Source organism: Filicampus tigris, chromosome 7 (genome assembly GCF_054856515.1).
Source record: "Filicampus tigris isolate MCC_2025a chromosome 7, RoL_Ftig_1.0, whole genome shotgun sequence".
Lineage (NCBI taxonomy): Eukaryota > Metazoa > Chordata > Actinopteri > Syngnathiformes > Syngnathidae > Filicampus > Filicampus tigris.
In genome coordinates, this window is record NC_141223.1 from 6,183,616 (window position 1) to 6,208,854 (window position 25,239).

General features: G+C 40.5%; 2 protein-coding genes across 2 annotated transcripts; both read right to left on the reverse strand.

The window, feature by feature from the left end:
* Positions 1 to 38: 38 nt before the first annotated feature.
* Positions 39 to 13,824, reverse strand: pcsk7 (proprotein convertase subtilisin/kexin type 7). The gene is made up of 17 exons (XM_086036583.1): positions 13,684 to 13,824; positions 11,764 to 12,044; positions 11,300 to 11,533; positions 10,929 to 11,063; positions 10,315 to 10,480; positions 10,132 to 10,222; positions 9,951 to 10,005; positions 9,170 to 9,308; positions 8,981 to 9,081; positions 6,158 to 6,325; positions 5,964 to 6,068; positions 5,412 to 5,514; positions 3,821 to 3,977; positions 3,641 to 3,735; positions 3,426 to 3,531; positions 2,086 to 2,203; positions 39 to 1,041 (listed from the first exon to the last, which is right to left on the reverse strand). The coding sequence occupies exons 2-17, from the start codon at positions 11,986 to 11,988 to the stop codon at positions 775 to 777; spliced, it is 2,265 nt and encodes a 754-aa protein (XP_085892709.1). The 5' UTR covers positions 11,989 to 12,044; positions 13,684 to 13,824; the 3' UTR covers positions 39 to 774.
* Positions 13,825 to 14,332: 508 nt separating this feature from the next.
* Positions 14,333 to 25,106, reverse strand: bace1 (beta-secretase 1). The gene is made up of 9 exons (XM_086036439.1): positions 24,297 to 25,106; positions 22,431 to 22,519; positions 21,339 to 21,555; positions 21,051 to 21,188; positions 20,847 to 20,981; positions 20,640 to 20,741; positions 20,365 to 20,514; positions 19,243 to 19,414; positions 14,333 to 18,552 (listed from the first exon to the last, which is right to left on the reverse strand). Exons 1-9 carry the CDS (start codon positions 24,609 to 24,611, stop codon positions 18,314 to 18,316), a joined length of 1,557 nt encoding a protein of 518 aa, XP_085892565.1. The 5' UTR covers positions 24,612 to 25,106; the 3' UTR covers positions 14,333 to 18,313.
* Between the last annotated feature and the right edge of the window lie 133 nt (positions 25,107 to 25,239).

The window sequence follows — 25,239 nt, forward strand, 5'->3', positions numbered from 1 at the left end:
AGTGCTTGATTGTGTATTCCAACAACCACAAGATGATATTCCATCAAGTACTTTATTATCATTCAGTTATGTGACTTGCACAGCAAAACACAACTTGCAACTTGTCTCTAACTGTACAACAGTAGAAGACAACTCTAGTATTAAAAAATGTATAAAAAAACATTTTATAGGCAGCACAAATTGTCATTGTATAAGGCATTTATATATGCAACACCGCAAAAAAAAAAAAAAGTTGTACATAATCCACAATTGAAATATCCATGTCAAGTTTTTTTCAGTAGTTGGTTGATAATCCACAGGTAGGACTCCTGGGCTCTCACATCAAATGCAATTCGTCCTACATCAAAAATACCTTTTATTCCTAAAAGAAGCCCGTACCAAAGTGGAATTTTAAAATGAGGCCACGACACTTGTCTCTCAACACCCACACACGCAAACAACCTCTCACTCAAACCAGATTCACACCTTTTTATAAAGTGCATACATTACATTCCTCACAAAGGGAAGCCAACGCTTCTGTAACAAACGCTTTTACAGAGACTTCAAATCCATTTGGTTTTCTCAAGTGTTTTGCGAGGGATGGCTGCACAGACGCACCCGCTCCAAAAAGGTGCTCATGGAAGCCCTCACGTTTCAAGCACATTTGAAAACTACGCTCTACAGTGAACTTCATCCGCAGTTCGATCAACAGTCAACACCACACAGTAAGCAGTGAACCTGGGTGGAAACCTGAGACATCCAAAGAGCACTTGTATCCCACCTTCAGGCGCTCTGTCATGTCGTCAGCATGTCTCGATCAATAAGCGGCATTTTGGCCTCTGAGTCCAGCACTGCGTGCAGCTCGAACCCGGATTCCCGCTCCTCATCGCCTCCGTCCTCTTCATCGAATGCCTCCTGTGCTCGATGCCGATTTCTGACTCTGTCACGCGTTTGCCTCCACGACCGGCATTGGAGGCCTCTGAAGTCTAGGTGGGCGATGGCGGCCTCCAGTATGTAGTAGAGGGACCAGAACAGTGCAAAGCAGCCGAGCAGGAGCAGAAACTGGACAAGATAAAGAAGTCAAGAGACACAAAAAAATCTAAAGAGCACAACCAGCAGACAGACCTGTGATTGCACATGAAAGCTACTTCATAAAGCCCTTTGCTACCCAGTTAAAAGTCAGTCTAATGGCCCACCAATCATCCCGTATTATTTTATATCAAATATTTTTAACAGGAGGGAGTAGTTTTTATATCCTTTGTATAATGGTATAAACAAGGAGAGCAGGAATATGAACCAGGGAGAATTCATGTTGACAATGCAATTGGCTCTACACTAATTTTGGCATTGGTAGCACTGGTGCTAACAACTTTTTTAGTTGGTCGCACCACACAGGATTTGGTCGCACACTTTTTAGGGGAGGTGCAGCATGATCATATGTGCTGATGTACCGTCATCTATTTTTCTGTAATAATAACTTTGTTTGCAACAAGCAGCGGCCGATAAAACGGGACGGTTCATTTATGTAACTGGACAAAAAAACGGAAACAATGCCACGGCAATGTCAGCAAAAGCAGTGAAATAATAGCTGAAAGCGAAACAACTTCAAACTTCCCTTGTCAGCTTTCCTAAATTGATAGAAAGCCAACATTATTTTGATATTTGAAGCTCTTAACGACTACTGCATTGAGGAACCTTTTTCTGTTTGAGTTTGAAATGTTCGACAGTATTTGAATGCATCTCACGTCTCGCCGAACGTGAGAGGTGTCAATGTGTGACATCATGTTCCCGTTATGACACTATCTGTTTGAACCACAAAGATGGAGTGTATTATAAAGGATAATACAAATATTTAATCACAAGCAACTGCCTGTTACATGGCACGAGTGATCCAAGTGCTTGAGTATTCATAGTGCAACACTAGATGACAAGCGTGCAGTCTGATGCCAAAATTGCGGTACGGGTCGTGAGCGCCTCAGTGAATGGGAGCGAGCTGAATGGGAAGCCGTCATTTATCCAGACCCAAAGACTTGGGAGCGTCTTTGCTGTACCCCATCCCCCCATCCATTATCCAAAACGTGTGAGCTTTGTTTTGAGGCAACTTACCCTGAGGCTGCTCGAGGTGAAGGGACTGATGATCTCTGATGGAATGTCAAGGCCTGGCGAACAAGGCAAAGAGAAGTTGCTGTCCAGATATTTGCCACTCATGGCATCCTCCACCAGCCTGTCATTTATTGGACACGTGGTTAGTAAAACATGATCCGAGCAAGTCATTGAAGAGAATCAGTCATAATAGATATTGTATGGACAACAGCTCAAATTGTTTTGCTATCTTGTCAATGTATCAAAAATGAGCTGAGCTGGGCATTTTACTAAAAATTGAGCATCCGTTATTCGTCATCCGTCTGCAGCATGGGGACCCTTCCGTTGTCCGTCATTCGCCTTTTTTTTTTTTCGGGAAAAAAAAATAGTACCCGTCTATACTGGCTCGCCTCTAATTTCAAATGGCCGTCCAACTAAACTGACACTCACAACCGCCCCCCCCCCCCCTTTTTTTGAATGAAACTACTGAAATAAATGAACTTTTTGACAATACATTTTTTAACGCACCTGTATGCACTTCAATAATTACTCAACAACACAGGTTTCAATGATCGGTTTCAAGATTTCATTTTTCAATTGGTCATTTAGATTTTTCGTTCCATGTACAGTGACATGTTACTTCCTTAGTACAGAGAAAATAGCGCTCAGTGTGATTAAACATATTGTAATACTTTTTTAATCCCTTGGATTCCTCCTGGTCGGATAAAATCATTCATTCCACACCGTTATCTGGATTTGCAACAACAAAATGTAATTGCAAAATTTTGTGGCAATGAATGGTGTAGTTTTTCATAATCCCATTTACAAACTGAACAACCATCAAATTGTGATCAAAAAGTTCACAGTAAAGTTGTTTACAAAATTTGACAGCTACAGTTGCACTCAAAAATATATTGTATAATGCTTGACATACAGGTGTGAACACCAACAGTCTTGTTGGAAAGCTTTTGAGTTTCCTTTCACAGTCAATATTTTGTTTATTGTATTAAAGTAACCCAATAGACATGACCCATAGATTTGTTCATGTCCATGCTAAAAAATACAATTTTAAAAGTACAAGCCAATGAACGTCTAGCAAACCAGATTTTAAATTAAAACATTTTAATTCGCAAGAAATGAGGAAAAATGCTTAGTGTTCACTGAGAAATTGAAAAAAGCTTAATTTTCCAAGGGGGAGTACTTATTTTTATACTGAACCTTGTATATTGGAATTGTTCTTCTTTTGTTGCAAGAGAAACAAGGTCGCTACATTCCGTAAAATACACTTTATAATTGGTGTTCAGTTCAAACAAAATTAAATGTGCAATTATTTTCACTGATAAAGAATGCCGATAAGGTCTTACATTTGTCTGTCTTTGACATCCTTGAAGGTCATAGAAGATCCATAAAGAGTCAACTTCCATTGCTTTAACTCCCCCACACTGGCACATTGTTGAGACGATGGTTCCTCTACATGAGCACAGAGATGGGTCATCGCAAGTGGAGCTCATTACATGGCGCAGCAAAAATGTGTGCAATTCCAAGCCTGCGTTGCGTGATTTGAGCTGCCGCAGCTTACTATGGTCAGACATCTTGAGGAGGTATTGGCCATCAGCTCTCTCCCCCCAGCAACGCACAGTGGAGAAGGTCCAGTCCTGGTAGCCCGCGGAGTCTCTGTGTGGGAGGGGGAAAAAAAAAACACAAACATTTTTGATCGCAAATATGTCTCATGCTTGACTCACGCATTTTGAATATGTACCTGTCAATAGCCCGTCGAGCCCCGATGACTGATGGAATCCCACTGGGACAAAACAACACAATCTCCAGGTTGCCACGACAAGGGTGGGTTATTGTCACAGTAACAGCCACGTGCTCCAGTGTTTGCAACCCAGACATTGCCAAGTCAGCAGCAGTAACTGAGAGGGGAAACAGACAAAGGTCTTTCCTTTTCAAAGTACAGCAAAGCCCTCCACAAACAGTATGATTGGCTTCTAGTCTAGGTCCAAATTACTGCAGTGGCCATTAACGAGGTGTGCCACGGTGCATTTTAACTTTGTGATTCGCGCACAACAATATCCACCCACTGGTGCATGTATTAAACCCATGATTTTATTATGTGTTATGTTTTGTAACGGTCCCTCTGAGTAAAAATCATACTGAGCTTGTTTATGAGAGTAAATCAGAGTACCTTGAGTGCTAAGTGAGTCAGGTAATAGTCGTAGGAAAAAGACAGCCGTAAGCGATACACAGTAGTATTGATGAGACACAAAGGCTTTTTTTTTTTCAACAGATGCGAACGCTTGATCCATTTTATACTGCTTGCTCTTCAATGGAAAAAGTGGCTAGCACATCTGCACCACAGTTTGAAGGTTGAGCGTCACATTTCGTGTGTGTCTATTTAGAAGTTTAGAAATCCACCTAAACGAATACAGAGCTACGCATAGCGAGCAATTTCCTCCTCTGCAATCCATACTGGATTATAGGAAATGCAATTACACTTCACACACTCTTCATTTGAATCGACTTTAAATCAATTAAATACTTTTGTATTTGTGATCTGGGCCGAGCCTCACCTTCTTCTCAGCCCTCGCAAGGTGGTCTTTTAGAACTTCCTGAACAGTGACAACTAATGACTCAATCTGCTCTTTGACCATTTAAGGTTGCAAACACCCTGGGGCTTGGGAGGGACAAGAGTTGATGGAGAGTGTAAACAGAGGTATAGACCCACTAGTCAATGGGTAAAAATTTTCAGGAAGGTACGAGGCTCGGGACATGTAAACAAATGCAGGGGTTTGATTAATACACAGGAGCATGACATAAGTCATTTTCCACTGATTGAATTTGAGAAGGTTTAAGACGAACGTGTGTGTGTGTGTGTGTGTGTTGGGGGCGGCGGGGGGGGGGGGGGGGGTGTAATAGCTAAGGGTAGAGGTAAATGTCTACTGAAAACTGGCAGTGGGACACTACAGACGGCTGAGCGGTACGGAAAAGAGATGAGAGGCCGGAAATGTTTCTGCTACAATTACATCACCACAAGCGCAACATGTGAAAAATAAGACAGTAATATGAAGGAATCTGAATACAGTCAAGTTGCAGACCAACAAATTCCCAAAAGTAAAAAAAAAATGAGAGAACAAAGACACATAGGCAATTTGGAGACATGTGGCTCAGCAAGTAAATGTGGACGCCTCAATACACAAACAGCAGAACATTACCTAATAAGGAGGCCAAGTCAAACTGAGGAGAATAAAGGAGGGAAGTGGGAGGCGGCTACACACAGCGGAGTGTAGTAGTTAACTATTGAATGCACAGCTGAGAGAGAAGAAGAGAGCAGCCACATATTCAGGTACCTGTCCAAGTGTGAACCAGCTCCTTGGGGTACGATGGAATGGACATTTTCTCCTCGATCATTGAGCTCTGATAGGACACAAGAAATGGCACTGGCTCCCATACCTGTAAACCACAACAGAACAGAAAGACATTTCCTTGATTCAACAATTCTTTTAAAGAGCAAGTCAACACCAAAATGTCTTTAGAATAATACGTTCTATGCAGCCCCACTGGTCTAAAGACAGTATTCTGATTAATATTGTGTTTGGTGTTTGTGGAATACAAATGAAGCAGGAAAATCCACCTGTTTTCATCCATCTCAGGGGGCGGCCATTTTTTCCGCTGAGCACCTGTGACGTCTTTTTCAGTCCACAGCAAGTGACAAAATGGCTGCCCACTGAGATGGATACAAACGGGTGGATTTGAACTCACATTCCACAAAGGCAATCGTGCCATATTTGGACTAGTGAGGGCGCATATTACATATTGTAAAGACAATTTTGGGGTTGACTTCCTCTTTCAAATATTTCTGTCAAATACTTGGTGGTGGTAGCTCGGACACGTTCATGTACCTTGGCGGCATTAACAAGTTTCCATGCGTTGAGGAGACCAAAACCATGCTGATGACTGTGATGGAAACCTGCTCCGTTTTCCCTCCAGTCTGAACTGTTGTCACACTAATGGACGGACGTCACAACAATCAAAGTTACTATTTTGCTCTCATGCGTAACTCTACAGTTACAAACACTCTCTAATGTGCGTTTACCTTGGTGGCAGTGAAGGCGATGATGTGCTGGACGTCCCTCCAACTGAGGCAAGGTCGGACCTGCAGCATGAGGGCCACCATACCGGCCGCCAGGGGGGCGGCGGCAGACGTGCCAGTGTGGCTCTCTGTACAGCCTGTCCCCTGCTGCATGAACCAGTCCGATGTTACCTACACAGACAGATGGGCTGACGCGACACATACCATGGAGAGCCTTGTATGGTGCAAATAGCGTGGTGGGAAGAGTTCTGCACAGATACAAACTCACAGACGTAGCCCTTAGATCTACAGTATTTGCGTCACGGACCACCCAAGTCATCAGCAGTGACAGTGGCCAAGAACGCTTCCCGTCAACAGCCTTTGTCACAGATTTGTGCATCTCAAATACAACTGGATTACACGATTCAGACTCCCGAATTCTTGCTTTGACAAAAAGCCTTCGTCCGGGAGAGTTTAAAAATAGAACGTGCACTGAGGTACTCAACAAGGACTCCTAAAAGTTTGAAGATGAATTTACAAATGTGGCTAGCACAGCATATTTGACTTTTGACAGCGACTAAGATTCCAAAGTCATTGGTTTCTTTCCTGGACAAACAGCTATCCCTAAACGTCTGTAAACCATCCACTGCTTTCAGAATCCGTTGGAATTACGTTGCGATCTTGAACGGTTCATGAGTTACGGCGATTTGAAAAACGTTTTTTTATCCTAAAACTGGCTTACCTTAAGTAGAATCCCGCGGTGCATTTTAGCCAAATGTGCAAAATCCTAGTGGATGAATGCACTTTTAAATCCTTCATTGTCATTGTGCGTAGCAAAAGAGCGTCAATACTTCTGCTGCTGCTTCTTCTTCGGCCTTTTTTTTTAAGACGACGAAGAAGAAGCAGCTCTCTGTCAGTGGAAGTAATCATGGCAAGTTAACTTTTGGTTTCAATATCAACAAGAACCTTTGGATAAAATGCAACACGTGTTTGTAGTTAAGGTAAGCTGTTTTAACACAAACTTTAACAAGCATTTTAACATTTTATTTGCAGATGTTTTGTCGTCCTTGTGCTGAATGCGTCGTGCTTGGTGGATCTCGCACCGGGACCCGGGTTTAAAAAAAAATAAATAAATAAATAAAAAATCCATTTAAGTTGGTAGACGGAGCCCGTATAAAATGATAGCCGGACCGGCCTATAGACGATTACTATTTTGTCCGGCAGTAGGGTACCCTGGCTGTAACTGGAAGGTGATAAACAGACTGCACATTTTTGGGAAAATGCCCAGCTCTGATATTAATCAGGATGCTGTGTTTAGACTATTTTGGCTACAGAGAACATACGTAATATTAAAAAGAACATTCTGGAGTTGACTTCCCCTTTAAAAGCATTCAGGAGTTCTAACTTTAAACAAAGAAATCCAAGAAAAGGAATTTGTCCTAATAAAAAAAAAAAAAGAGCCATGAAGTGCACTTACTTCAACAGAGGATTGGAAAGAGAAACCAAATGTGAGCAGGAATCTCTCCATCAAATATAGACATTAAAGTGATAGGACTGAACTCCTAATGGATTAAGGATTCGATTGCAACCCTGGCCGACTTTCAGCTCAGCACGTTTATGGTGACCTACAAGGTCCTGTCACTGAACATCAGAGAATTCAAAAATGAAAAATGGAAAGTGCAATCGCATGAAACATGAGGTCAACTCCACTTATTTGTTCACTGCCAGTTACCTGTTGCAATGTTTTTGTTTATGTAGTGTACAGTATGAACGCTAAACAAACGTCTCATACATCACCCTGACAGTCAAGTCCACCCACATTCATTGCATATAGGTGAAAACATTTTCATCTTGGTGATGTGCAGTTAACAACTGGCAACATGATAGAGGGAGGAATTCCCAGCACTCTCAGTGTTTACATGTCGAGTAAACACTCTTGCTAACAGCTGTTCAAGCTGTTGAAGATTTCAGGCTCCTAACCGCTGTTGTGTGCCTGTGCACATGTTTGTTGTTAACCAACAAGACAGCCTTGTATGTAGTGACACAATGGCTCACAACATAATTGCATTCTATGCAAAAAAAAGATGATTTCTTCAGCTAATCAAGATGGAACCTGTCAATTATCAAATGTGGTAAAAACTCCGAAAATCAAAAAAAGACCTGAATCTAAAACGGACAACGGGGTGCACTGCACAGACAAACACATTTCTCAGACTCTCCTTTAGTTGTACTGAAGCCAGTTATTACAGTATCTTTACACATAATTCTTTTAAATTTTGAATAAAGCATTTCTTATTTCAATTATATATATGTAGCCCTACATTTGGGAAGACATTGTTTCTTGTGTCAAACTCAAATTGGTCACATAGATAAATTTAAAAATGACAGTGAGGTTAGCACTCGGCCATTGAGTGCACTGTGATCAGCTTGTGGCTCACTTTCCTCAAGAGAGGGGTCATTTTGTCAAATCGCTTTTCCCCCCCAGGCAATGGCATTCCTAGTCCAAACTGTTTCCATAGTGACGAGGGACAAACAGCAACAAGTAAAATGGGTAGCTTCAACACTTACGGCGGCACAAAAAAATGCTAAAATTATGGTTTTGATGATGTGCTAACTGCTCAAAACACAGGAAACAAGCTAAGCAGTAAACGCTTAACAATTTGTCATTATTTGATGTTTCGGGCTGGTGGTTTTATTTTAAGTTTATTGAAATAGTTAATGTGTTAAATCCATCTTTAAATCACAGTCTTATTACTTGCCAGCGGTTTTCACACCGCAATGTTTAAAGATCAATCCAATTGAACTGCTATTTGGCACATGCATTTTGTGTTCACAAGTAAGACTTACAATGCTCCTCAGCTTGTTCCCCCCACTGCTGAATGTGACAGCCAACATGGATGCACACTCTTCAGCATAAAAGGGCATCCTGCCATTCTCATCAACGGCTCCTGCGTCCAAAATGGTACAATATAACGATCAGCTTTGGGACATTCGAGATGTACACTTGCAATGATGTATACTGAACACTATTTTTACCAATGGTGATGGTGTAGATAGAGTTGGCATATCCATCATAGTTGCAATTGTCATTGTATTGACCTCCGTTGCCGCTGGCAACCACAAAGATGCTTCCGAAACCACGTCTTCCTGCAATGACTCCATGCTGAAGTGCAGCCTGCGGAGACAATAGAATATTCCGTAACTCATCGACTACTTTGAAAAAACAGAATGTTCCTTCACACAACTGACATCAAAAGTAAGCTGTGAAAAGACATGAAAGCTTGCAAAGGCTGTGAAAAGACATGAAAGCTTGCAAAGTAAATGTTGATATGTATTGCCCTCTGCGGGAGAAAAATAACACTGCGCTGTATCAAGCTGACAGGCCACCCTTCACGTTTACCTACTTAATTTTTCTCTACAGTGTACCTTAAAATACTGATCATAATCCATTTTTGGACACTGGTCCAACTACACCTCTGTATTTTGAAACAATTCTTCCCATGCGAAATAATTTGTTTGCAGGTCAAAATATCACCATCGTAAAAACGTTATTAATTGTCAAGGCAAATGAATGTGACATTCTACTTTCCAGTATAAAAAAATACGCAAGTTAAGTAAAATGAACAACGATGGATGACAAAGGCGTAACGTCTGGTGTCAGGGGAACTACATCAACAAAAAACCTTATCAAGTAGTGGTTCGTCACCAGTAGTTCATCGCAAATGGTAAGTAAAAGCTTGGGTGACATGACATAGGATACAATAGAAGAATAGCAAGAAAAGGATAACCAATAATCTCATCATTTGAACATGCTCACCTTGCCCAAGGGATGGGGCCCATCCACAGTGTGCCCATCATCATCAGGACCCCAACTAGGAAAACACAATTTACATCACTTTCACAATGTGCGATTGATTGATTAAATACATTTGGGAAATTAAAATTGAAACAAAACAGACAAATTAGACAAAAGGGTCACAGTGGCACACGTGGGTCACCTGCAGCTGTAGATGTCGTTGACTTGATAGTGTTTGTTGAAGGCTACGGCCTCCAGGCTATCCGTCAAGGGGCCGTCCAGGACCCTTATACCTGGGGGATGCGAGAGATTGATGTTTTAGCCTTTACCTCACTCATCACATTTGAATTGAGCATTAAGAACAAATGACACTCCTACTGTGTACCTGCCACCTTACTGCCATACGCCACGCCCACAGCACAAAAGCTGTTGTTCGGAACTGCAGCAATCTCGCCGGCACATCGAGTACCATGGTGGTTGTCACTGTGCACGTCTGGGTGGGGCATAGGGTCTGGGTCATTGGAGTTCAAATCATAGCTGCCCTCTGGACTCTATAATTGGGGAAATGCGTGCGTAAAAAAAAAAAAAAAAAAAAAATCATGAAATGAAATGGGAACATTTCAGTTGATATACATTCATTTGAATATTCATTGATATAACAATGCTCCACTGCGTGTGAGAGAAATACTTCTGGCCACTGTGCAACCAATCAACAACCAATCATGAGTGAGTTTCAGAACATAGATGAGCCATGAATGGTCGTTACCTGAGCCCTGAGCAACTGCGATGTAATTTTCAGTTGACAAAAGTGGCAAAAATGCCACCCCCTGAGATGGCTGAAAACGGGTGGATTCTGCTGCTTACCTCATATTCCACAAATGCAGTATTAATAAGAATGCCATGTTTAGACTAGTGAAGGTGCATAGAATATATTATTACAAATATTTCGGGGGGGGTTGACTTCCTCTTTAAGAATGGAATGAATTAACAGTGACTTACATAATTGGGTTGTAGATCTTGATGGGTGTGTTGTACCCCATCATCCACCACCACCACGGTGACCCCTTGGCCAGTAATGTTGTGCTCCCATACCCCGGTCACATTGATGTCCATGCCCTTATTAGCATCATTGTGCTTCAATGCAAGCATATAATGCAAAGGGGGGGCAGAGATTAAGTAAACAAGAAGAATGTGTTGTCTAAACTAGACAATTTGAGCTCATGATATACAATTAGTTTTTTTTTTATTTGAGCCTATTAAAAAATGGTTCACTTTGTACTATGGGCATTTAAAAATGTCACTTTGTATAGCACACGACGTTGCATTATTTATACAGAATCATACAGTAACATTACATCACATAGCCTTACCAAGTGCCACTGTTTCGGGTAACGGGGGTCATTAAAAGCCAGAGATCTTTTGGAGCGGCTCAGCACCCTCTCCTGGGAGTACCAAAGGACGTGAGGGTGGTTTGCTAGCACATTCCCAGCATAGAGGTTATTCCTCCTCCCGACATTAGCACCAGGTTGAGAAGAACACAGCAAGTAGTGGCCTTCTAACTGTCCAATTTGCCCCTGGTTGTGCAGCCCGGCCTGTTCTGCTACCTGGAATGGTGAGAGTGCACATGAAGATCAAGTACAAATGTAGATAAAGACTGAACTTGCTTACTTTCAATGGTCAAATACTTATTTTTGTGTTTCATTTTCAAAAAAAGGACGATCATTGAATAATTGATAAATGAATGAAATAAAATATTACTGTAATATTAAAGTAACAATGACAACAGCTAGTTGACATTGCACTGACATTACATTGTGTGAAAAAAGTACAGCACCTGGTTGGCAATTACATCAAGTTCATCAAATTCCTGTTCATCCTCATGATGTGGGTCAGCATGGAGCCGGACAGCCCAAGACTGACCTGCACCGCAGGACGGCAATGAAGGTGACTGGGGAAAAGGAAATGACGGGACGACGGACGGCAGATGGGTCAGAAGTAACAGAGCAAAAGAGGAGAGAAACAGGAGGAGAATGAATGCGGTAAAATGGAGAGTTGCCATCACAAGAAAGGATGACAACAGGGGTCAGCTGGGCAAGACCTCATCTGAACATCAAGCTGGATGTGAGAAAAAAAAGAGAGAAAAGACAAAAGTCCTGATCAGTGGCAATTTGAAAATAAGGGCTGGATCAGCAGACAGTGCCTTGCGACAGTTTTAGCCTTCCTTGAACTTTCTGAGCATTTGCCACATTTCAGGTCTCAAACATAAGGATATAAAATTTGATTTTTTTTTTTTTGTGAAGACTCAAGACCAAGTAGGACACATTCGTGAAATGGAGCGAAGTGTATATGATGTTTTAAACTTTTTTTTTTTTTTACAAATAAAAAGCTGAAAAGTAGGCCATGTGAAATTATTCAGCCCCTTTTCTCTCAGTGCAGCCAACTAAATTTCCCCAATGATTTCTGAATGATCCAACGTTGACCTAAATGACTACTGATGATGATGATGATGATGATGATGAGAGTCCACCTGTGTGTAACCTCGTCTCAGTAAATGCACCTGCTCTGTCTCAGATGTCTGTTAAAAGAATATTGTGGAGCAAACATCATGAAGACCAAGGAACACACCAGGAAGGTCCGGGATAACGTTATGGAGAAGTTTAAAGCAGGACTAGGATATATAAAAAGATTTCACAAGCTTTAAATATCTCGCAGAGCACTGTTCGATCAAATCAATACTTAAATGGACAGCGTATAAGACCACTGCAAACCTACCAAGATCGGGCCGTCCCTGGAAACTTTCCCAAGCAAGGAGAGAACTGATCAGTGATACTGCCAAGAGGCCCATGATCACTCTGGATGAACTGTGAATACTTTCACCTGTCCTACTTTTCCATTTAAAAAAAAAAAAAATGAATGAATAAAAGTTTAACTACATTAATAGTATACATTTCTTCACACTTCAGGATTGTGTCCATCTTGGTGTTCATTCTACGCAAAATAAGAAAAAAAAAAGTTTACATCTTTGTTTGAAACCTGAAATGTGGCAAAAGATCAACAACTTTGAGGGTGCTAATTCTTTCGCAGGGCACTGTATCTCAAGTGTTGATTTCAGAGATTTCCTCTTCCAAATTGGTCATGACGTAAGAGGGGACATACTGAATATAAACATAAAAACAAGCTAATGATATCTTATCTTCTGTTTAATGATACATATCCCGTCGAGTGTCTGCACTGTCCAATAAATCAAAAGTAATTAATCACAACTGTAGTTATTAGAGATATACAGTAGTCAAATTATGTAGACTTAAGTCGTTCAAGAGTCTAGGACATTATATATTGAACAGTGCACACCTGTCAAGAAAGGGTTCCGTAAAAAGTCGTAGTAGCCCGTATAGACAATTACAGACACAGGGCATGTACTAAAAGGTGCTGTTACACTTTAATGTTTTGAAGTTTTGAATGTATTTGTAGATACGTATGTTAAATGAATGCTGTCTCACTTTAGCCGATTGCTATATAATTTGGTATTGCTCGTAAGAGAGGAAGATAAAAGTCAGTTAAACAGCTAACTGCTGTAAGGAAGCTGGCTTTTTAAAATTGTCTTTCAGTGCTTCAATTGCGGAAGTTGATCAGCAACGTAGAAAAAACAGTCAAGTAGTATGTTATCGTCTGTACAAGCGGCGTCCATTTCCTTTACTTCAAATAGATCATCACTCATTGTAATTTACAATTTAAAAGCGCTATCGTTAAATACCTTGAAACGCAACTTGTTCCCCTCGTGTCTGTGGTGAAATTTGTGAGAACAGCTCTGTTCTCCTATGATGGACTCAACTGTACTGTTGCGTTAGACATTTCCGCAATACGTTAGTTGTCACTACTTGTACGTCTGACGTCATACGGATGTGCGTCATTCATAAACGTCATACGAACCTCCTTGAAAAATTTGTTGATCTTTGTGTTGCATATTTTTCTTGTATTTCATTGATGTTTAAACATCATTTTGTTGGACACCAATTGTCTTTGTAAATATTTAGGAATCGAATCAATATTATATTTTTCGTATTTTGAAATATATATATATATATATATATATATATATATATATATATATATATATATATATATATATATATATATATATATATATATATATATATATATATATATATATTCATTCTCTTTCTCTCTCTCTGGGAAACATACACAAATGTGGGTTTTAGTTACTATATTTTTGTAATTACTAAATTACTATGTGTAGTCTGGTTGGCCAGAAATATTAAAAACAGTACGTGTGCATTCACATGCTTGGTCTTTTACCCGGATTGCGAATTTTATTTGGAGGGACACATTGGACAACAAAACTGTAATTACAAGTACATATACAAAAAGAAGCAACACACATATTCAGGATTAAAATGCATTTGGGTAAGGATGATGTCACAAGACTTTAATTTAAAATATGATCACTTCCAATAATTTTCATATTCATTTGAAATATTTGCATGTCTTGGTCTTAGCATATGCTGTGCCCGCACATACATTTCTTGTAGTGCAAAAAAATAACTAAACATGACAGAACATGTACTTCATTGGAACAACAATGACTGTGACTGACATACTGCATAACATGTTTGGAGCTGGTTTCTGGCCCTCTTACAAGTCGTTCAGTATGGCGTTGGACTGTTTCTCTGTTATGAAAAAAGCCCTATAGGTTTTAGGTTGGTAACATTTAAGATACAGTATCAATGATGTGCAATAAAACGTAGACTTTCTTTGCAACAATAGGAAAATGTGTTGTATTTCTGCACAATTCTGCACAGTTTAAATCGAAGAGCTGTCAAACGAATCGTATGTACAATAGATACACTTTAGATAAGACTACAATAAATGACATCAAATACTGACATGGTGTTCAGTAGTTTCAAGCAAAACAGATTACAAGGTGATATAATACTTTTTAAGCTTACATAGTTTTCCTTAAGAATTCTTTGGTGGAGTTTGCGAAATAGTGTAATTTAATAGATGTCATATCTTCAGTAGTTTAATTCATTAAATCTGTCTGAACAATTTTCACGAGTACAGCTGCACGCGAATTACGCAAACAAACGCAGACATGCTCGCATCTCATTCCTTTCTGTCATAAGCAACTAACAGAACATCTAAAAACACACCAAAGCCACACACAGTTTATCATGCCATTGTGCACAATGTCAATTATGGCTTCCTAGAATCTGTAAACATCCAGGTGTCTATTTCACAAAGCAGGTTCATCAAACTTCTTTCAAAATCTTTGAGTCTAATCCTGAAGTCTGGGTTGATCTACTCTGAGATAGGAAACGCTGAATTTATGGTTCCAGAACAGCTGGTTTGAATCAGTTTACTCAACTCGGAGTACCTTCACCGGGATTTAAGCGCGTGCACCATAACTATGAAAAGACAGCATTAATGGCGCCCCGATTCGCCAAGTCACCATGGCAATGGGGGGGAGTGGGGGTCGTGAGATAACATTGCTGTTCCGGTCAATATACGGTATGTGGAAGTTTCAGGTCGTTTGCAATCACAATAATATAACAGAGGAAAACTGTTTGCCACTGCCTATTAATTTATTTAATTTACGTGCAATCTCACGGGGGAGAAGAGCACTAAAAGCTGATGAAATAAAAACGTTGTTCAAACAGTTAAGACCTCGGCATAATCTCATGAAAGGTACACTGAAAAAAATGATCGTTGAATTTACTCAATTATATTGGTGTTTGCACAAAATAAAATAAGATGGATCCAGATACCTTTTTTAAGCAGATCTGTAGTCTACTTAAATAAGGTATCTGGATTCAGATGATTATATTTTGTGCAACCACTCGAAGAAATACTGTAAAATTGAGCAAATGATGCATAGCATTTTTTTCAGTGCATGTAGCTGATGGACTGTCACGTGAAGTGGTACCACTCAAAAAGATAATTTTCTGGAAATGCTAAAACATCACTGCGCGGTCAGATCTCCGATTTAACTCACTGCGTAGTAATTCTGCACCTTCATCCACATACGGGATCATTATGTTAAGGACATGTCACGTTTGTCTCCACTTACACTGAAAAAAATGGTGTGTTGAATTTACTCATTTTTATTATGTCATGTGGTAGCACAAAATAAAATCATCTGGAACCAGATACATTTATTTAGTGGAGTCTACTTCAAAAAAATATCTTAATCCAGATGATTATATTTTGTGCAACTACTTGCCAAAATAAAATTGAGTAAATTCAACAGAAACTTTTTTCAGTGATACTGTGCCTAATGGACTTCTTATACACGGACTTTTTTTTTTTTTAATAACAAACGGCAGAACTACGCTGACAAAACTCGCCTGGGCAAACTGAAGTAATGAGGAAATGGAGAGTGGTGTGTGGCTCAGAAAGAGCGCGGAGACAGGACGAAAATCGAGGTTCACTGAGATAAACCTGCTCCCGACCAGGTTAGTATCAGAGTCTGTTACTGCAGGAACTGACCGGGAGCTTAAGTTACCTCTCTGAGGAAAAAAAAAAAAAAAATTCTCTCTCTGAAACCGGCCAGAGTTACCCTCTTTCTCTGTTTTGACATACCTACCTTCTTGAAACAGAAAAGTCAGAGTTTCCCTCATTTCAGGGTTACCAAACTGTTGAGTTTTCACTAAACCTGCTTTGTGAAATAGACCCCAAATCAATTCATTGCATGAAGCTCTATAGTATTTTTCTCTTGGGTTGCCCATCTACGGTGGCCCTGAAGTGCAAAACACAACAACAAAAAGCTTAACACAAGAGCAAACCATAAAACAAAGAAAACCCAAATTACTTAAAAAAGCATAAAACAAAACACGATGGCATACAACAAAAACTAAATACAACAGCAAAAGAAAAAGAACACGACAAAAATCACAAAACAATGGCAAACCAAAAACAAATAACTAAACAATAACACCAAAAGGCTAAACAACAACAAATCAAAAAACACACAAACAAAACAATAGCAAATTAGAAAACACAATAAACGGAAATGGCGGGTACGGAAACTGTGATGTGGTTCTTGTATTTTTTTATTTTTTTTTATTTGTTGTTGTTTAGTTTTTATTAGTTATTTGTTTTTGGTCTTTATTGATTTGCTGTTGTGTGTAACTATATGTTTTGTTTTGCACTTCAGGGTCAGCATACCCATCCAATAAATATCTGTTTCTATTAAAGTATTTATTATGAATTGAAATGATATATAGATACTGAAAGCTATTTTTTCCATTTTTGGATACTTTTTCGGTCTCTCTTTATATAAGGCTGATCTGCATGGTAACCTGCATGAAATGGGAACCATTCTATTAGTATCATTTTTGCCATCACAGGTCTGTGCCATATCCTAGGACACATTTATCGTTCAAGCGGTTTAGTTTTCTCATAAATACGTCTTAAATTTTTTTTTTTTGCTTTGCCACACAGACAGCCTCCAATTAATAAATGATAGCACAGCAGTTTCTCTTAGCATCACCATGACAACCAGCCATACCATTTTAAAGTACAACAAAGATGGAGCGGTCCCGATCCCAAAAGCAAGAGTCAAAGTGTGTTTTAGTTTATGGTGAATTCTCTTTATATCTGCAATTTATTTTCCAGTTTATATTGCTGAAAAATATTTTGCTTTGTAACAGTACAAATTCCATTCCTTTTTAGGGTTTACATGGAGTCTTTTTTGTCATTACGAAATGTTCACGTGTGACGTAATCTATTCCGATCTGCCACTCAGAAAGCTTCAGAAAAGAGGTGAGCCGTGATTGGTCGTTATCTGAGCCCTGAGCAACGTCGATGTCGATGTCATCTTCAGTCGACGGAAGTGACAAAATGGCCGCCTCCTGAGCTAGCTAAAAACAGGTGGATTTCTCATATTCCACAAATGCAATATTAACCAGAATGCCGTGTTTAGACTAGTGGACCTAAATAGAACATATTCTGAAAAAAAATATGTTTGGGTTGACTTCGACTTTAAAGCAACAGCTTGATTAAAAACCAGTTACAAGTAGTTTAAAACAAGTTCACCTGTTGCAGATGAGCTCTGGTAGGACGCTGCCATTTTTAAGTGCTTAAATGATGACGTCACTACGTAGTTACGTCAAGGTGGAGCATGCGCAGACCTGGCTATTCCGGCTGAACTGTTTACATGACGTTTGTTGGATTGGCAAAAGGAATATACCACCCATGTGAATCCGAATGAAAATCCATTCAGATTCTGCCTTTTTATTTCCGATTGAGGCGTTTATATGGAGCATTTTGATTCTGTTTCATTATAAACGCCGGAACGCAAGGCTCCATGTAAACCCGGCTAATGTGAGGGCTCTATGATTCCTTTTGTCTTCCAGCTGACCAGCTCACTTAAGAAGTGATATGTCATCAGAGAAGTCCCCCTGTGGGTGAAGGCAGCGAGCAAAGCGCCATTGGCACACCATGAGACACAATGGCAACATGAAGAGAGCACAGATACCCGCCATGATGTAGGCAATAGTCATAAGAGTGGACTCGTCTGTCTGGGGGATGTTGTAGCCACAGTCCTCCAGATCAATACCATAGAACGGGCCTTCCACCGAGGTTGTGCGGAACTCGTCATGAACTGAAAATGGCAAAGTGGAGTGGAATGTGATTAGGAGAAAAGAAGAAAAGCTTACAGACATACCGTTCCGGGGAAAAGTATTTCCCCTTCTCCTGATTTTTATATTATTTGCAGAGATTGGCATGTCTATGTGATGGAATGGTCCATCACTGACTAGACAAGTGGGACTGCATATTATTGTAAAGAACCTTTTTGGGTGGACTTCCCATTCAAAACCAATTTTCATATCTCATGTCTGGGAAGTTCCCAATCCTGTTGCCAATTTTCTCCGTTTGAGGATACTGGCCCTAACTCTGGTTTGCTGGAGTCCCAAAGCCTTGGAAATGGCTTTGTACAATTTTCCTAGACTAATAGATTTCAATTACTCTGTCCCTCATTTTTACTCAAATTTCTTTGGATCGTGGCATCCAGTGTACGTATTTCTTTTTGAGATCTTGTAGCCTACTTCACTTTGTCTGTTAAATACGATTTAAATGATTTCTTGATTCAACAAATCTGCCAGCAATCTAGGTGTGGCTAGTGAAATTGACTCACTCAGCTTTTCTAAAACAGTGTTTTTTTACAGTTAACTGATGATTTAATAAAGAGGGCAAGTACCTTTTTCATCCATAAAAGTCATCGTTTAATACAATAAAAATCCATTCTCTTTTAAGCCCTCACCTCCTCGTGATTCCATTCTGTTTTACTCACCATGACATGTGCTGATAGCAAAACCGATTCGGCTCTTTTCTCGATCAAACACCACGTAGAAGCCCTCCATGATCACTGCCCCCATAACTGTGCCAGTGCTAGATGGGGACACTGCAAACTTATAGCAGTCTTCCTGAGCAGAAGCTACATCCTCAACTGGCCGCAGGTATTGCTGCAAAGAAATAAAGGCAAAAAATGCCTAGGATGACACTTTTACCAAGTGGTACACCGAACGGTTAACGGTGTAGGTTGGAAACATTTACGGTAGATTACAGCTGTAGCCGCGTCAGATAAATTAGCGTGGCATCACACCAATGCGCCACAGAAAATGGCCACAGAATTCAACAAAGAAGAGGAACAGAACAAGTGAACAAAGAATAACAATGGTGGACATTGTACATTTAACCAGATTGCTTCAATATTACCACATGCCTTACAAAATTGGCTCCAAAAACCAAATGGCTCTCACTGCTGCAAATCGATTCTCATCATTCACCCCGAAAGGGGCGTTCAAAAGAACGACTCAGATCTCACTTGGATGTGGACATCTATCTAAATTATTTTGATTGCTAAGTAAATCAAGACAATGGAATACAGGTGATTGACCCTTAACTACCTTAGCAGGGTCAACTAGCCAAGGGACATAACACTAGCGAAAAACAGCATGTAAAGTCAGAGCTCTGCTCTCTGTGTACATAGACAAGATTTCAATAGATATACAGCGGTGCCGGGACACTCTTGAACTGCAAGTATCAAGTTTTGGCGCTTACTTGGAGAAAATAAATTCTTACTTGCATACGAAAGGTCTCAAAATCTAGCAACAAAGTCATATAGAAACACTGGTCAGCAGAACTGTAATACGGGAATAAGCAATTGTTGATTGGTTACTAGTGTCACGTGGGGCTGCTTTCCTAGAAGCAGAGATGAAGCAGAAAGAGCTACAGCTCAAAGTTGCATTAAAGGGATCTTAAAACAGACACCCGAGTAATCAATGGAATAGTCGATAGGATAATCGATTCTAAAAAGATTCGCTAGTGACCGCCCTAATCAGTTGCTTTAACCTCCAGAGATAAATGCTCAGAACACATGTGGTGACGCATGACAAATATTCTGTGTCTTTACCTGGGGCAGGATGGAGATTCTGAAGGACTGATTACGGTTTTCGCTCATCAGATAGAGAGAGATGACTGGGAAGATGTGCCAGGGTGTAGTGCTGGCCTGCCAACACACCAACTGTTCCCCTAGCCAGAACCCAGAGGGAAACTGTTCTGTCTGAAATACAGTCCAGGAAATAAGGACAATCAATCTAAAGCTTGATATTTACATAGGAGAGGCAGTAGCCTTTTCCTTTCAATTTGACACCTATCTGTAGACAAATTCAATCATTGGCCACTGACCGAGGAAGCGGCTTCGATTGCCTTGACAGCAGCCTGGAAGACTTTTCTGGGTAGTCGGAGGTTCGTGGTGCCACTGTCCACAATGCTCTTATCGTAGTTGTACTGTAAAGGGTAGAGAAATATCAAATAGTAGCTTTTGCAATCAGCGACACAGCCCTAAAAGCCATTTTCTTGACTTAATAAAGCCATCCGTGCATCACATCTTACCTCCTTACAGTCCATGTTGAGGTCCTGTCCATTCACCTCAATACGCACAATAATGACCTCATAGTACCACTCCCTACGGATGGGAGTATACCAAAGCTCTCCCACGTAGAGGGATGTGTCTATACCTCCAATGATCTACATGGTAAACATACTGTGATGGCATCTGATACTGTGGTGTTTATATCACTGCTGCATGTGTCTTACCATGCTTCCTCCAACAGTGGCACTGCCCAGAGAGTAGTTTTGGGTAAAGCCAGCACCACATAGCTGGAGGGAGAAGAGGTTGGGGACAGGCGTCTGACGAACCAGGGAATCAAAGAAAGGCTCCAATCTCTCATCAGGCTGAAGAAAGATGTAGAAATGTACTCAGGTTTTATTCAAAATAAAATGTATTTACAATACAATGAAATATGATAAAACATGTGATTCTGCTTGCACTTTTGATTTGTTCTTATTAATGTAAATCAGGGCCAGAGTGACATGTGGGCATACCCGCGCTATGTCAGCATAAGCCAGTCCAAGGATTCCTTCCCAGTTGGATCCATTGATGAAAAAGCGATCCGATTGGATGATTGCAGCAATGTTGGCACGGAGCGTGGCATTAGGGCCGTGTGGAACAGAGACGAGATCCGTACCCAACTCGCCTTCCCATCGACCCTGGGTATAAGGAACATACACGCTTCTTCCAAGGTCACGGTAAGATGTCGAGCTGCAAATGCATAGCAGAATACAAAGTACATATATTTACTGATGTCCATTAATTGCATGGATTGGATTTGAGTGTACTATAATGCATGCAAACAAAACAAATAGCTTAGGGCTTGGCAATTAATCGATTGTAGATTAATTTGAGTTTATTTTTTCTCCCCATAAATCGATTTTGACAGTATGATGACTGTGAGCAAAAACATCACTGTAGCACAATATTAAAATGATAGGTCTTTTTTTTAAATATTCGGCAAAATAAAACCTCTAGGATAAAGATTTAGAAAGTTATGAATGTTTTGGGGGTTTCTTGTGTCTTTGGCATCGGCCAAGATGCCGTCAAACGGACGGCCAGTTATAGGCCGTCATTTAGAATGAATTATGATTCATCAACATACGCACGGTGATGCAAAGAAAATGGGGCATTATGCAGGTTTCAAGAAACTAACCTAGTGATTTTGCATAACGTCGTTGTCCTGTGAAAAACACGTATCTCCAATTTTGCAATTTTTTAAAATTTTCACATTAATGCGATGTCTATAACGCAGAAGCACCATCCAGGTAAAAATAAGAAAAATTAAAAAATGGAGATGAGTGTTTTTCACAGGACAGCGATGATATACTATATGCTCAACTTGTGCACAGACTAGTGTAAAAACATTTCGACCCATTTATTAGTGAATGAGGCCCATTGTCATTTGATTTTTGTGTAAGCAAAAGGGTCATACAATATATTAAAGAAAATATACACCAGTATAAATTTTTTTTAAATCAGAGATTTAAACAGAAGGCTCTATTGCCAAGTCATATAGTAGAATATAATAAAGAAATTATGCAAGAAATTGTGTATTTCTACTGCCTATTTTGATTTATACTCACAGTGAGCGATGGTAGTATCTACGCAGGAATGGATGAGCAGCCGCCCCAACAGCAAAGTTACTGCTTCCTGTATCCACCAGGATGTTCAGCTAGTGGAGAGAAAAAGAACTAATGTTCGAAAACGGTCATACGAAACAACAGTGGGTACACATGGATAATCCGGTGAGATCCAGGATAAGATTTATCAAAATGTTACTTCAACAGTGTGCTAGCACTCAGTGGATTGCAAACCACCATGACCATTGTTCGCCATGTCTTAGTAATGATACAGTATTGTATGCATGGCTGAAAGTGAGAAAAATGTCTGAGGCCGATTTGATACATATCTAGATACAAGGATTGTGATTCAATTAAAAAAAACAAAAAAAAAACACTATCTTTAAAGGCATAGTGCTTTGATATGATATGCTTCAGCATGGGAGAAATACGATGTGATTTGATACAGTGCTGAAACAATGCAAATGAAATAATTCATTAGCAAAATTGCTCATCAAAGAAAAGAAAATTCAGCCTTGAAGTAGACTGTGAGGACTCGATAACCCATGGAAACTGCAGAGACGTACACACCTCTGTCATTGTCTCCTTTGCATGTTTAAAGTAGTGCCACTCCATGCCAAATCACCCAGTGGGTTTAACCAATTTGTCTGTAATAAAGTGAAAATGAGTGGAGTGGAGTGAATATTTACTTAGCAAGTCGACATACAGTGTGCACTCCTATATAGTCCACTCATCACCTCCGACACCACACGGTCTGTCCTCTTTTATAATGTCCTCAGAGATGTTTCCTGTTGCCCTGAATGTCCTTCCCCTCTGTCTCCAGTTGAACCAGGTACCCCTCTCGGGTTGCCCATTCAAATCCCATTCTCTTTATCCGCCTGCTCTTCAGTCAACATCTCGTCATCGTCTCGATGCGAGTATCATATTTTGCAGTTCGGCAAAACAGTTGCTGAATGAAAGTTACATGGAACATCAGCATTAATGGTATACAGTATTAGGCACATTGTATGCTATAGTATGCAGGAGCAAATATGCAGGACTAAAAACATGCGTGATGTAAAATACACGAATCAAGCAGCAAATTTACCTGCATGAAAAGAAACAATATAGCCCCGCCAGAAATCTGTGTAGCCCCAGCAAAGCCCCTCCAGAATTTTATTCGATATTCTATAATATAATTACATTATTTTCTCAGACCCCCCTATATGTATCTGTCAAGCCTCCATCGAGCCCCGGGAGGGAAAAAAATCCAGAAAAAAAAATCCATCTAAAACATGCATGATCCTAAAGGACCGGAATTTGAGCCCCCTGCCCAAGGGTATGTAAATTTATGAGCACAACTGTATAATCCAAATGGCTACCCGGCGAAAGCCAAAAAAAAAAAAAAATTAAAAAAGAAAAAATATATATATATATATATATATATATATATACAGGTACATTAAAAAAATAAAAGTGCTTCTGTGTTATTTACTGTAATATTGCATACAAATATGTACAAAAGTGCCCCTCTAAGAAGTTGTCTGTTGCTAGATTAGGGGTTAGGGTTATATCTGTACTTTACAGTATATATTTGATGACAACACTCCTCTGTGGTGTGTCAAACTTCGAAGACATTCATTTCACAAGGACTTTAAATTGGCATTTTACAGACAAAATGCACTCGTTCCGTGTCGAAGTAATTTGCATTTTGCAACAGTTTACGCGTTTTGCAGATATAACATATTCGTTTCACTTTTTGTCATCTGTTTGGTCATGTTGCAGTGAATGCTGGCTCAGCTGCATGAGGACCACACCATATTGTAATAATTCATTTTGGTTTGTAACAAAACGAATTTGACACAACCTTGCGCCCAAGTCCCGCGTTACCTTTTGCGGAGGAGAGCCCACCGCCATCTCTACGTAGTAGCCCTGCCCGGACTTCCCCCGCAGGTTGTCGATCATGTCCACGAAGTTGATGCCGCTGGCTGTCACTCCCCTCCGCCGGCGACCACTCATCCTCCGAGCGTGACCGCGCTCAAGAGGCGGCGACGATTCGGTGCGAGCTCCTTGGCTCAGAGGCAAGCGAAAAGCTCGAGGCAGGCCCGAGGCGTCCGGCGCCGGCTGGCCGCCGCCGAGCTGACACAGTAAGGTCCACGCCAGAAGCGCTGGCAGCAAGCGAGCTTGAGCTCTCGACGACTCCATGTTGGAACACAGCACCGCTGCGACTGGCGATAATGGCTTGTTTCCGCTCAATTTGACATTCAGTTAACGGCGACACTGCACAGTGGAGGTGGCGACCGGGCTAACATGACGGCTAAACCCATGACACAGTTCACCGTGCTCTGCCTCGGCGTACTAACGGGAATATTACAACGGAGAGATAGATGTTCCTTTATCGCACTATTGAAATTTGTATTAAACTGTGGGTATCATCCTCAGGAAACCCTCAGTGTTACGGAAAGCAAGGGGGAGGCAACAATCGAAGGCCTGTGGCTTTTTCTCTCATCGTGGCGTCGGACGAGCGAACGCAGAGATAACAATGACGCTGTCCGACGGGTTGACGCACTCGCATCCGCATCAATGCCCCTTAGCGGGTTGTTTCTTGTTCAACGTCTTCCAACTTCGGCCACCTCCTGGTCTCCTCCATCCGCCCTACTGCATCACTCCATCTTCAGGCTCCAAAAGCCCCAGCATCTTTACTCGCTTGAAAAAGGCGAACGTATTTCCTGCGAGAATTTTCAAAATAAAAGTCTGCTATCAGTTGTTTGCCTTTCAGTCCTGCTTTTGTATTTTTATTATCCAAACACCCATCCACCATCCATCTAGAGCT

Coding starts and splice junctions, on each gene's coding strand:
- bace1 (XM_086036439.1), bottom strand. CDS start 24,611: ATGGAGTCGTCGAGAGCTCAAGCTCGCTTGCTGCCAGCGCTTCTGGCG. Junction 20,982..21,050: donor CCACTGTTGGAGGAAGCATG/GTAAGACACATG, acceptor TTTACCATGTAG/ATCATTGGAGGTATAGACAC. Junction 20,742..20,846: donor TCAACATGGACTGTAAGGAG/GTAAGATGTGAT, acceptor TACCCTTTACAG/TACAACTACGATAAGAGCAT.
- pcsk7 (XM_086036583.1), bottom strand. CDS start 11,988: ATGGCAACTCTCCATTTTACCGCATTCATTCTCCTCCTGTTTCTCTCC. Junction 6,326..8,980: donor GGAACAAGCTGAGGAGCATT/GTAAGTCTTACT, acceptor CTGTCTGTGTAG/GTAACATCGGACTGGTTCAT. Junction 6,069..6,157: donor TCGCCTTCACTGCCACCAAG/GTAAACGCACAT, acceptor TCCGTCCATTAG/TGTGACAACAGTTCAGACTG.